The sequence below is a fragment of the Melanerpes formicivorus genome, unplaced genomic scaffold (assembly GCF_026170545.1).
Source record: "Melanerpes formicivorus ecotype bairdi unplaced genomic scaffold, bMelFor1.0.p_v2 SCAF_82, whole genome shotgun sequence".
Classification (NCBI taxonomy): Eukaryota; Metazoa; Chordata; class Aves; order Piciformes; family Picidae; genus Melanerpes; species Melanerpes formicivorus.
In genome coordinates, this window is record NW_027142434.1 from 392,875 (window position 1) to 404,047 (window position 11,173).

The 11,173-nt window shown below is 61.6% G+C and overlaps 1 protein-coding gene across 1 annotated transcript; it reads left to right on the forward strand.

Annotated features, from left to right (window-relative positions):
* Positions 1–6,006: 6,006 nt before the first annotated feature.
* On the forward strand, positions 6,007–10,821 carry ELF3 (E74 like ETS transcription factor 3). The gene is made up of 9 exons (XM_068164681.1): positions 6,007–6,129; positions 6,882–7,050; positions 7,576–7,797; positions 8,016–8,102; positions 8,196–8,315; positions 8,519–8,608; positions 9,218–9,334; positions 9,490–9,685; positions 9,793–10,821. Exons 2-9 carry the CDS (start codon positions 6,888–6,890, stop codon positions 9,911–9,913), a joined length of 1,116 nt encoding a protein of 371 aa, XP_068020782.1. The 5' UTR covers positions 6,007–6,129; positions 6,882–6,887; the 3' UTR covers positions 9,914–10,821.
* The last annotated feature ends 352 nt before the right edge of the window (positions 10,822–11,173 follow it).

Sequence of the window (11,173 nt, forward strand, 5' to 3'; positions counted from 1 at the left end):
CTGCAGTCCAGGAGGTCCTTTCCTTCCTCAAGTCTCTGGCTGATGCTTCTGTTCCCAGGCCCTGACTCTTGCTCCCTGAGTCTTCTCCCTCCAGCACACAAGGGGCCAGCTCCAACCTCTGCTGAGGGCATAGCTGTGGCCCAGAGCTGAGCTTTGCACAAAAAGGGTGGAGTTGACTCAGGAGCCCCACTTGGCTCCCAAAACACTGTGAGCCCACCCAGGGAGCCTAGGCACTCTCCCTCCCTGGCACCCATAGCTCCTGTGGTACAAAAGGACACATTGGCAGCACCTCTCTCAGTCTGGCCAGCTGCAGGGAGCTGGAGCACCCTGGTCCTGTCCTCCCCAGGTATGGCCTTTGTCCCCAGCACCTCAAGCACAGCTGTTCTGGCGTCTCAGATGCTGCCTCTTGCCTTGGTGCTGCAGAACCAGTGCCTGCTTCCCAGGGTGCTCCTCCAGTGCCCCTATCCCAGTTCTTTCCCTGTCCCATGCTGGATGGGGTCCGGGTAGGATCCCTGCAGAGCCTCCCTCCCCGAGCCTCCCTCACCCTCTTGGGCATGGAATGAGCCTCCTGGCCCGGAACTCTGCCCATGGTGCTCCAGCTCTAACGAGGAGGGAGCCCAGCACAACCCGGAGCCCCAGGCCCATGCCCCCCAGAAAAGCACAACTTGGCGCCCTCCTCCTGCCTCCGGGATCTTGTCCTGTCCTCCATCCTTCCTCTGCTCCTGGTTCCCTGCTGCTCCACGCTGACCACAGCCGGGGGCCAGCCCCGCGGCAGGGCTGGGGCGGCCGCAGCTCTGTCCCCTCCCCGCCGCACAAGTGTCGCCGATCGCCGGTGCCTTTTCCTGCCGGGAGCTGCTTCCCGAGGCCAGCTCTTGGGAAGGCTTTTGCTCCTCTGCTGGGTGTGCAGCCCAGCCCCGCGGTCTGGGTCTGCCAGAGGCCAAGCTGTGTAGATAGATTTTGTATCTGGCTGTGCTGCTGTACATAGTGTAAGTTATTTGGGTCCCCGTACGCGGGGGGTTCGATGGCTGTGTTTGGTCCTTGCCTTTTTGTCTTCACGAATAAAATGTCCTGAGATGAAGCAGCAGAGCTTTCAGCAGGGGAAGGGTACAGCCGGTGCTGCCCATGCCGGTGGGATGCGCTTGGCAGAGGGGCTGGGGGCAGGCTGCTAAAGCGCCGCTGCTGCAGCCCTGCCCTGTGCCCAGCGAGGCCGCAGCGGTGCCTCCGCTGGGGGCTGGTGTGGAGGAGCAAGGCCTCGGCCGTGCCGGCTCTGCTGGTCTGAGGGCAAGGAGGAGGGGAGGGAGTCAGAGCATCCCGGAGCGTGCGGCAGCGATCACCGCTCTGAGAAGTGCTCGGGCCCTGGGGCTGGCAGGGTCCCGGCACTACGGCGAGGTGCTGTGGGGCAGGGCTCGGGTGGCTCCTGCCCGCACCCCGCTCGCACGACCCTCGGGGCAGCCGGCTGGAGCCGGGGGGTAGGGGCGCGGCGGGTGAGGGGAGCGCTGGCCTTGGGGACCGCCGGCAGGTGGCAGCCCTGGCTGCGGGACCGCGGCGCTGGGCTCGGCAGAGCTGCTGCGGGTGGGGGCAGCAGGGCACACCGCCGCCCCCGGGCTGCCCGGGTGGAGATGCTGGGATGGGAGATACAGATTGCGGCGGGTGACCCCCGTGCCAGCGTCTGGTGCCCGTTGAGTGCCCAGAGCTGACCGACGCTGGCCACCCTATGCCCCGCTGGCACCCAGCCTGCCCCAGCCCCGGGTGCTGCCGATGGGGAGAGGGACAGCGAGCTGTACTCCCGGCTCTGCAGAGCAGGGCCTCAGCTCCAGCGACGCAGCTGAGTGAGGAGCTGCCAGCCGTGGTCTGTGCCCACACCAACCACTCTGAGTGCGGTTCCTCCTGGCACAGCCCTCACTTCTTGTGTGGGGCACCCCACACCTTGCTGCAGGGTGAGAGCTGAGGGGCTCCAGCCCTGGGCTCAGGACACACCTGGCAGTGCTCATCCTGAGAGCAGTGCTGGCCAGCACTAATGGCTGTTTCTGGAGGGCTGGCACTGCCCAGAGTCGTGCCAGTCCCCAGCACCATGTTCTGTGTCACCCTTAGCCTGGTTTGTGGCTTGTCCTGTTGCAAGCCTCCATGCTTACAGCCACACCACAGTGTTAGGAGGGCAAATGTGAGGGTACCATGGACATCAGCAGCATCCCCTCCTGCCTGGTGCCCCAGCCACTGACTGCACCACAGACACCTTTTGTTGTGGCTCCCCTGGCACCAGCTCATGCCAGATTCATGACATTCTCTTTCTTGCTGCAGCAAGATGCCAAGCCTGGATTGGCAGCACTCTGTGCCATGCTCCTCACATGCCTGAAGGTGCCCTGGGAGCTCAGACCAGCAGCAACAGAAGAGCAAGGACACATCCCTGGGAGCCACTGGCTCTGGCAATGAGATCCTGGCAGCCCTCTGCCATCTTCCCTCAGGCTCAAGGAGGAGTTGCCCTGAGCTTCTCTGTGCTGTGGCTGCTCTTTGGCAGTGGAGGGTCCCATGAGCACTGTCCAGCAGCTCACTGCTGCCCTGTGGCTCTGGGGAGGGCATGGGGACATCCCAGGAGAAGCTTCTCTTTCTCATGCTCCTGGCATAGTGTCCCAGCAGCTCCAGGGAATGCACTGTGGTCTTCTCCCCATGGCTTGGGCTGTGACACATCGGTCAGGTAAAGGGGGCAGGAAGGGCAGGGCTCCAGGCCAGCAAAGCCTGCAAGGTGTTGGTGAGGACTGGTCAGGTCTGCCAGCCTGGTTCCTAAACATGAGGGGAAGGAAAGGGCCAGGCTGGGCCTCAGGAGGACCCAGAGGGCTCACAGAATGTCAGACTTAGGGGTGTCACCCACTGAGGGCACCTCTGCCATTGGTGGCATGGCCCAGGTGCATGGACTGACTGTGGCTCTCTTCAGGGTGTGCTGTGGGTCTGCAGACAAAGGAGACCTGGAAAAGGGGATGCTCTCTGTGCTCCATGCCCCATCAAGCATCTGATCAGATCCTCTGGGGTGAGGGAGAGCCTTGGGGGGTGGGCTGGAGACTCCTAAATAAAATCATAGAATCATAGAATGTATCAGGTTGGAAGGGACCCTCCAAGGTCATCTCGTCCAGCCCCCCCGCAGTCAGCAGGAACAACTGGTAGGGCCCTGAGCCCTATGGCCTTGAATGTCTCCAGGGATGGGGCCTCAAGCACCTCCCTGGGCAGCCTGTGCCAGTGTCTCACCACCCTCCCTGTGCAGAACTTCCTCCTGATGTCCAACCTAAGCCTGCCCTGCTCCAGTTTCAAACCATTGCCTCTTGTCCTATCCCCACAGGCCCTTATGAACAGCTCCTCCCCAGCCTGCCTGCATCTTCCCTTCAGGTACTGGAAGGCTGCTCCAAGGTCTCCCTGGAGCCTTCTCTTCTCCAGGCTGAACAACCCCAACTCTCAGCCTGTCCCCACAGCAGAGGTTCTCCAGCCTCTGGTCATCTTTGTGGCCTCCTCTGGACCCTCTCCAGCAGCTCCAGGTCCTTCCTGTGTTGGGAGCCCCAGAGCTGGACACAGCCCTGCAGGTGAGGTCTCCCCAGAGCACAGCAGAGGGGCAGGATTCCCTCTCTCCATCTCTGTCCACACTGCTTTGGCTGCAGCCCAGGCTGCCCTTGGCCTTCTGTGCTGCCAGTGCCCATTGCTGGCTCCTGTCCAGCTTCTCCCCCACCAGCATCCCAAGTCCTTCTCTGTAGGGCTGCTCTCAATCTCATCATGCCCCAGTCTGGGTTGATATCAAGGACTGTCCTGGCCCAGGTGCAGGACCTTGCACTTTGCCTTATTGAACCTCATCAAGTTCTCCTCAGCCACCTCTGCAGCCTGTCCAGGTCCCTCTGGATGTCTCCCATCCTGCCCTTCAGTCTCATCAACAGCACCACTCAGCTTGGTGTCATCTGCAGACTTGCTGAGCATGCCTCACTCCCACTGTCCCTATCACTGAAGACACTGAACAGCACTGGTGCCAACATAGACCCCTGAGGGACACTGCTTGTCACCTGTCTCCATCTGGACATTCAGCCATTGACCCTTTGGATGAGATCATCCAACCAGTTCCTTATCCACTGCACAGCTCACCCATCAAATCCACAGCACTCCAGCTCAGAGAGAAGGATGTGGGCACCGTGCCTAAGGCTTTACAGGAGTCCAGATGGATGGTAGCTCTTGGTCTGCCCTTGTCCACTGATGTCACAGCACAAGGTTGGTTAGGCAGGACCTGCCCCTGGTGAAGTCATGCTGGCTATCTCAGATCACCTCCCTGCCCTCCATGGGCCTTAGCAGAGCTCCCAGGTGAATTTGATCCATGACCTTCCTGGGCACAGAGCTGAGGCTGACAGTTGGTAGTTTCCAGGGTCCTCTTTTTAAACATGGGCACAGCATTTCCCTTCTCCGTGCCACCGGCCCCCTCGGTGGTCCTGGGCTAGTCACAGAACTGGCATGTCCTGCCCTGCTCCAGGGACTGTGGGTGGAAGAAGCTTCCCCAGGGACAGGTTTCCAACTGCAAGCATGGGAAGCCCAGCCTGGGGAGGCAGGTCTCTTGGCACAGTGGAACACTGGGTTCAGCTCCTGGCTAAACAGGGGCTTTGGGCTGCCTCTGCCCAACACTGGTGGCTTCCCCAGTGCCCTGTGGCAGCAGTGGCAGGGGTGCTCCTGCCTGTGGGGACATCTCTGTGCACTGTGGGATGCTGTGCCCAGGAATCAAAAGGGCTGGGCAGCACCCAGCACTCGTGACTGTGCCATACAGGAATGAGGCTGGGGCAGGTGATAGCTATTGTGACCTGGTTCCTCCTGACTGGTACACTGGCCCTGCCTGCCTCAGGGCCATAGCATGGCACGGCAGCCAGGGTGACGTGACGAGGGGGATGGGGCACACAGCCACCCTGCCCTTGCTGGCTCACAGGCTGAGGTAGTTCACCCATGTTTGTCACCATCTTGTCACATGAGATGGTTTGCTGCCAGGAACCAGGTTGTATGACAAGGACCTAGAGGAGGCTGTGTGATGCCAGGGTCTGCCCTGATCACACATTGCCCTGGGTTTGTGCCAGACTATGTGTGGCACAGATGTAGCTGGCTCACCATAGTAGCAGCACTGGGCAAATAGATGCCAAGCTGTTGGACTGGCCTGGGGCTCCTCTGCCAGCACAGAGCTAAACCCAGTGTGAGCATATCCAGACAGGGTCCTACATACTGCTGCCCAGGAGGCACCAGCAGGTAATCCACCAAATGCATCCCACAACTCTGCCTTGCCTCTTGGCACGTGTCCCTGGTGAATGTCTGTGTGCCAGGGCTTGTGAAATGGCAGGGAAGGCGCTGTCACAGCTCTGCACCCTGTCTCAGACCCTTCCCCAGGCAGGAAATCCCTAGAGAGAGCGCAGCAGTACTTTGGTACCTGCCTGGGCTCTGCTCCATGCCCATGCAGACTGGCTGGCCGCTGCCTCTGCCCTCCCACTCTGGGAGAAGCTGTGCCAGGCGGTGATGAAGCCTGTGCTCCAAACCTGGCCAAGACACCCAGCACCTGCCTGGTGGGAGGGCCACGCCTCCCTCCCGAGCCGGGGGTGCCCCACGGCCGAGGGGGTGCCCAGAGCAGCGTTCCCAGGCCCTCGGCGGCAGGCAGAGCCCGGGGGCCGGGGGGAGACCCGCAGCCCCGGGACCCGCTCTGGCCCTGCTGGGTGTGTTTGCTCGGCAGCGGGCACCCAGCGAGCCTGCTGCTGCCGGCACACAAACTCAGGCTGGGCAAACGGGAGCGAGGGAGGCTCCCGGGGCGCTGCGGGGGCAGCGGCGGGCAGGGGCCCTGGCAATGATTAAACAGCCAGCCCAGATTTCCCGGCACGGCAGCGCGGGGCTGGGGCCGGCTGGCTCGCATTATGCAAATCACCTGGAGCTGGGAGCATGAACGTTTGGGGCTGGAATTCCCCTCGGGCCGCCGGCTCGCGTTACGCAGCCGGGGCTATAAAAGCGGAGGCAGGGGCAGGGCCCTGCCCATCGGCGCAGCCTCCTGGCACAGCAGCGGTGCCCGGCGGCCGGGCACGGCACGCTCCTGCTCCCTCACTGCCCTCGGGATTAACTGCCCTCCTGGGACTGCCAGCGCAGAAGGTACCAAAGCTTTTCCATCCGGGCTCTGCTGATGTCCCCCGGCCCGGGACGGCTGCTCTGCTGCCCTCTCCGTGCGTACCGGCGGTGCCCGCAGGTGCGCTGGGGCTCTGCTGCCCTCCTGCCCTCGCCGCGGCCGCCTGCGCCTTCTGGGGGGCAGCGACGGAGCTCTGGGGGAGCCTCCACTGGCCTCCAGGTTTTGTCAAGCAAAGCAGGATTGAGCTCTTCCACAAGGGCCGGGCAGGGGCTTGGTCCCCTGATGGCTGCTGTTGCTGGGATGTACTTCTTGCGACTGGTTGAGAGGACTTGGAGATGCCAGCACTGGGGACGGCAGTGGGCAGGAGGCTGGTTCCATCCCAGCACTGCTGTGCCATGGGGTTGTAGGGTGCTGGGCGGCTGCGTGCCCTGCCGTGCCCATCCCCGTGGAAGGGCTCTGCCACACCAGACCCTGCGAGCCACCTGCATGCTGTCCTTTTGTGCTGCTGAGGCCAGCTGGGGACACCCGCAAGCATGGGGATGCTGTGTCCCTGCTTTGCTTTGGCTCAGCCTCCCTTGCTCCCAGCCCCAGGCTGGTGGTGAGTCAGGCCCCTGCCCTCGCCGGCGCTGGGCGGTGTTTCTGCACAAGTGACCTGAGAAGGTGACGAAGGGTGGAGGGAGGGAGAGCTCAGCCTCACCCAGCCTAGCCCCGGGACAGCTGCGAGCCTGGGTCCCCCTCACCCTCCTGGGGCTGTGGCTCACTGTCCCTCTTGGCACAGAACTCGATGGCAGGATCCTGCGAGATCAGCAACATCTTCTCCAACTACATCAGCGCCATGTACCAGCCAGATGAGGTGCAGCCCACCCTGGACGTGCTGGGACACCTTGGAGATGACAGCACCCTGGGGTTGAGCCTCCCCACCAGCCAACCTCTGGCACAGAACACAGGTAGGGCAGGAAGTGGTGGTGGCTGTGCAGGGAAGGAGGTGTGCAGGTCAGCAGCAGGGCAGTGCAGCTGGCCTGGAAGAGCCCTGCAAGGTCCTCCATCCCCAGCGCATCCTAAGGGATGGGCTGCCAGGGCTTACCAGGAGAGCAGTTAAGAAGTACAGCCCTGTTGCTGAGGGTCCCACTCCACTGGTGGGACTGTCATAGGATGGTCCTGGGGGTGGCAAAGGCAGCAGAACAGGGCAGGTCCCAGCACAAATGGGACACACAACACTGAAACCAGCCAAGGGGCTGAGGAGGGTCAGGTTGTTGCTGTCCCCCATGACAAAAGCAGGGCCGGGCAAGACCATTGACTAGGGAGCAGGAGTTAAGTACTTGCAAGTCTCACAAGGCTGTGTTAGTCCCACTGTGCCCTGTGTGACAGCCAGGAGACCAGACCTGGTGCCCAGCTGCAGCTGGCAGCCTGCGTATGGCACACAGTGCGGGCACAGCTGCCCTGCCCCTGAGCCTCGCTCTCCGTCCTCGCAGACAAGCCAGAGTGGTTCAGTGAGCTCCCATACTTCTGGAGCAAGGTGCAAGTGCTGGAGTGGATCAGCTACCACGTGGAGAAGAACAAGTACGATGCCAGCTCCATCGACTTCTCCTGCTGCAACATGGACGGGCACGCGCTCTGCCGCTGCTCCCGCGACCAGATGCGCCTCATCTTCGGGCCCCTGGGGGACGAGCTCTACGACCGCCTGCACGAGATCAGTGAGTGGCCCAGTGGCCCCTTTGTCCCCAGGGCGTGAGCCTGAGACCACCTCCTGCCAGCCCGAGGAGTGCCTGTGGGAGGCAGCATCGGGGAGACTGCGCAGGGGGTGTGGGGGCACAGAGCAGAGCCCAGGCAGGGCTGAGCTCAGTTCACAGTAAGCAGCGTTCCTCCCTGTACCAAATAACCATCACTAATCTCAGTCCCCCCACCCCTGCAGCCTCTGATGAGCTGAACTGGATCATTGACCTGCTGGAAAAAGAGGATGTGACTTCCCAACAGCCCTTCCTGGACTCCAGCCACCTGGGTAAGAGAGGGGCCCTGACCAAGCCCTTTCCTGAGTGACCATGAGGTGGTGCAGGCACAGCCAACCCGTTCTGCCCTTCTTTGCCCCTTCCAGAGCTGGGGAATCCCTGTGCCAAGGAGTCCCTGGAGGACATGAAGCCCACAACCCCTTTCCTACCCACAGACATCACCTGCTTCCCTGATGCCATGTCCCCAGGCAGCTCTGATGTCTCAGGTCAGTGTTTTGCCCTGTGGAAAACTCCCTTTGCTTTGTGCTGAGCTGGGAGATCAGTGGGGACCTGCCCCACCATCAGGAGCGGGTCTGGGCCTTACAGGCTGCCTGCAGTGACCTGAGGCTGGGGGCTAGAGGGGAATCCAGTGGGAAGCATCTTAGAATGCCAGCATTTGGTGGCCTGAGCCCTGTTTCTTTCCCTCCAGGACCTGTAATGTTGCACAGTCCCAACTCCCAGGACTCCGGTGGAAGTGACCTTGACCTCGACCCTATGGAAGCAAAGCTCTTCTCTGACAGTGAGTTTTGGCTCCAGGCAGGAGCTGGGAGGGGAGGGCTTGTTGCTGGGCGCTTCCAGCAGCTGCAGAGCACATTGCATCTGGCAGCGATTTAGGGACAACATCTGAACACCCATCCCCACGCTGGGAAAGAGGCAGGGGGCTGGGTTCTGTGCACCAGGGGTCAGTTTTTCTCTGTTGAGCATGGTCATGGTGCAGGCTCTGGGACAGGGCTGGGGTAGCCTGGGCAGCAGTGAGCTTGGGGGGAAGGGGTGGGTGGTGGCAGCTGAGTGAGGGTGACAGTCAGAGATCCTGGGCACTGAAAATTGTTCAGTATTGATCTCAGCTGGGGATGACCCTGGGGACATTAGGGATGCTTGGAAGCAGCAGGGTCAGGTGAAGGATGAGCACACTGCCCTAGGCATGGTGGCACAGATGAGGGTGGCATGAGGCTGGACAGAATGGGCAGACCTGACCCGCAGGGGATGGTTCTCGGGTGCCTGTGCCTGCAGCCTCTGCTCTCTCCCTTCTGTGCTCTGGCTCCTGAGGAGGGCATCTCTGTGCCTGGGGAGGACAGAGCTGCAGCAGCAGGCTGTGCAGAGCGTGACCTGTCCCCTTGTCTGCGCACAGATGACTTTGCAGGGAGCAAGAAAGGGGACAGCAAACACGGCAAGCGGAAACGGGGCCGGCCCCGAAAGCTCAGCAAGGAGAGCAGAGACTGCCTGGAGAGCAGGAAGAGCAAGCACTGTACGTGAGCCTGCAGCCTGCTAGCTGCCTCCCACGGGGCTCCCTGCTGGGCAAGGGGCAGGACAGGCCACCTCTGCTGGCCGTGACCTTGGGCAGGGGCATTCAGGGAGATCCAGAATGCGGGGAAGCTACACAAATTCGCTGTCCTCTTCCAGCCCCAAGAGGTACCCACCTGTGGGAGTTCATCCGGGACATCCTGATCCACCCCGAGCTGAACGAAGGGCTGATGAAGTGGGAGGACCGGCGGGAGGGCGTCTTCAAGTTCCTGCGCTCAGAGGCGGTGGCGCAGCTCTGGGGCCAGAAGAAGAAGAACAGCAGCATGACCTATGAGAAGCTGAGCCGGGCCATGCGGTGAGTGCCCTGCCCTGCCCCGGGCTGGGAGCAGCCCCTTCTGCGCCCTGCAGCAGCTCCCTGGCAGGCTGCAGGCAGAGCCCCGGTTCCACCTCCCTCTGCCGCAGGTATTACTACAAGAGAGAGATCCTGGAGAGGGTCGACGGCCGGCGGCTGGTCTACAAGTTCGGGAAGAACTCCAGCGGCTGGAAGGAGGAGGAGGTTCTCAGCAGGAAGAAGGATCTGTAGGAGTCTGGGATGAGCTGGGGTCCGACAGGCCCCTCAGGGCCAGCCCTGAGACAGGCTTCCTGGCCGGGAGCTTTGCCTGCAGCTGTGCCTGGAGGCTGCTGCCCTGTGCAGGCTGTGGGACTCTGCCCCTGGCATGGGCTCTGAGGTGGTGCCTCGACTCCGGTAGGTTTCTGCAAGCTGCTGTCTCCCTGGCTCGATTTGCACCTCCAGCTGCAGCCACGGGCACTTTGGCTGCTTCCAAGCCTGGACAAACACAAAGGGGAAGAGAAGTTCAAGTGGCAGCTGGCAGCACAGTGAGAGCCCAGCAGGCCTCCTGCTGTCACCCACCCGGGCACCACCCTGCCACCTCTGACCGGACAGACTTGTCCCAGCTGTGGGGTCCTGCCCCATCACTGCTTGTGCCCTGCTGAAGGCAGCCCCATCCTGTTCTCTCCACGTGGGATGGGTGAGGCCCTCCCTGTGCAGCAGCTTCCCAGTGTGGCAGCTACTGGGAGAAGATGGGAACGTGGTGGAGCTTCACTTGGCCCTGTAGAGCGCTCAGAGGGGAGAGGACTGGGGATGGCAGGGCCACCTGGCACTTCTGTGTCTGCAGACAGGCCCTGCCCCCAGAAGCAGCTTCTAATTTATGTAAGACCAGAAAAAAAAGGCAGGATGAATGTACAGATCTATTTTTTCATGAGCAAGATGTTGCTGTGTGAGCTGTGCTTTGTGGGGCACACAAGTGTCTTGTAGCAGGTGGTGATGCTCAGCTGGACTGAAGCAATGTCACAGGGGTACAGACTGGCTCTGTGCCAGCCACAGGAGGAGGATGCCAGCCCAGCCAGGTACCTAGCAGGTGCCTGTGGGTTCCTTCTTTTCAAAATAGGAACATAAAAGGAATAAATGATTGCTTGGTTGGGTTTTTTGTACCTCCCTGTCATGTCAATTTATTTTTCTTAAAGACATGGGGACCAGACTCATGTTCCCTGGGCTGTCCCTTTGCATGAACCCTGCTTGCCACCATCCCTCCTGCCTCTCAGGGCTTGGTCCTACCTGGGCATCCTGGCACAGGGTCACGGAGTCTTCCGTAGGGTGAGGTGAGCTGTTCATCCCTGGGCTGGTGGGAGGTGTGGAGGCCTTGCCTCAAAGCCAGCCATGCAGGGGCATCTGACCTCCACTGCCAAGCCTTGGCCCTTCTGAGCATGCTCCAGATACCCACATCTGCACTCACCTTTGCAGAGCACCAGCTCCAAGCCAGAAGCAAATTCCTGCTCCCAGAGC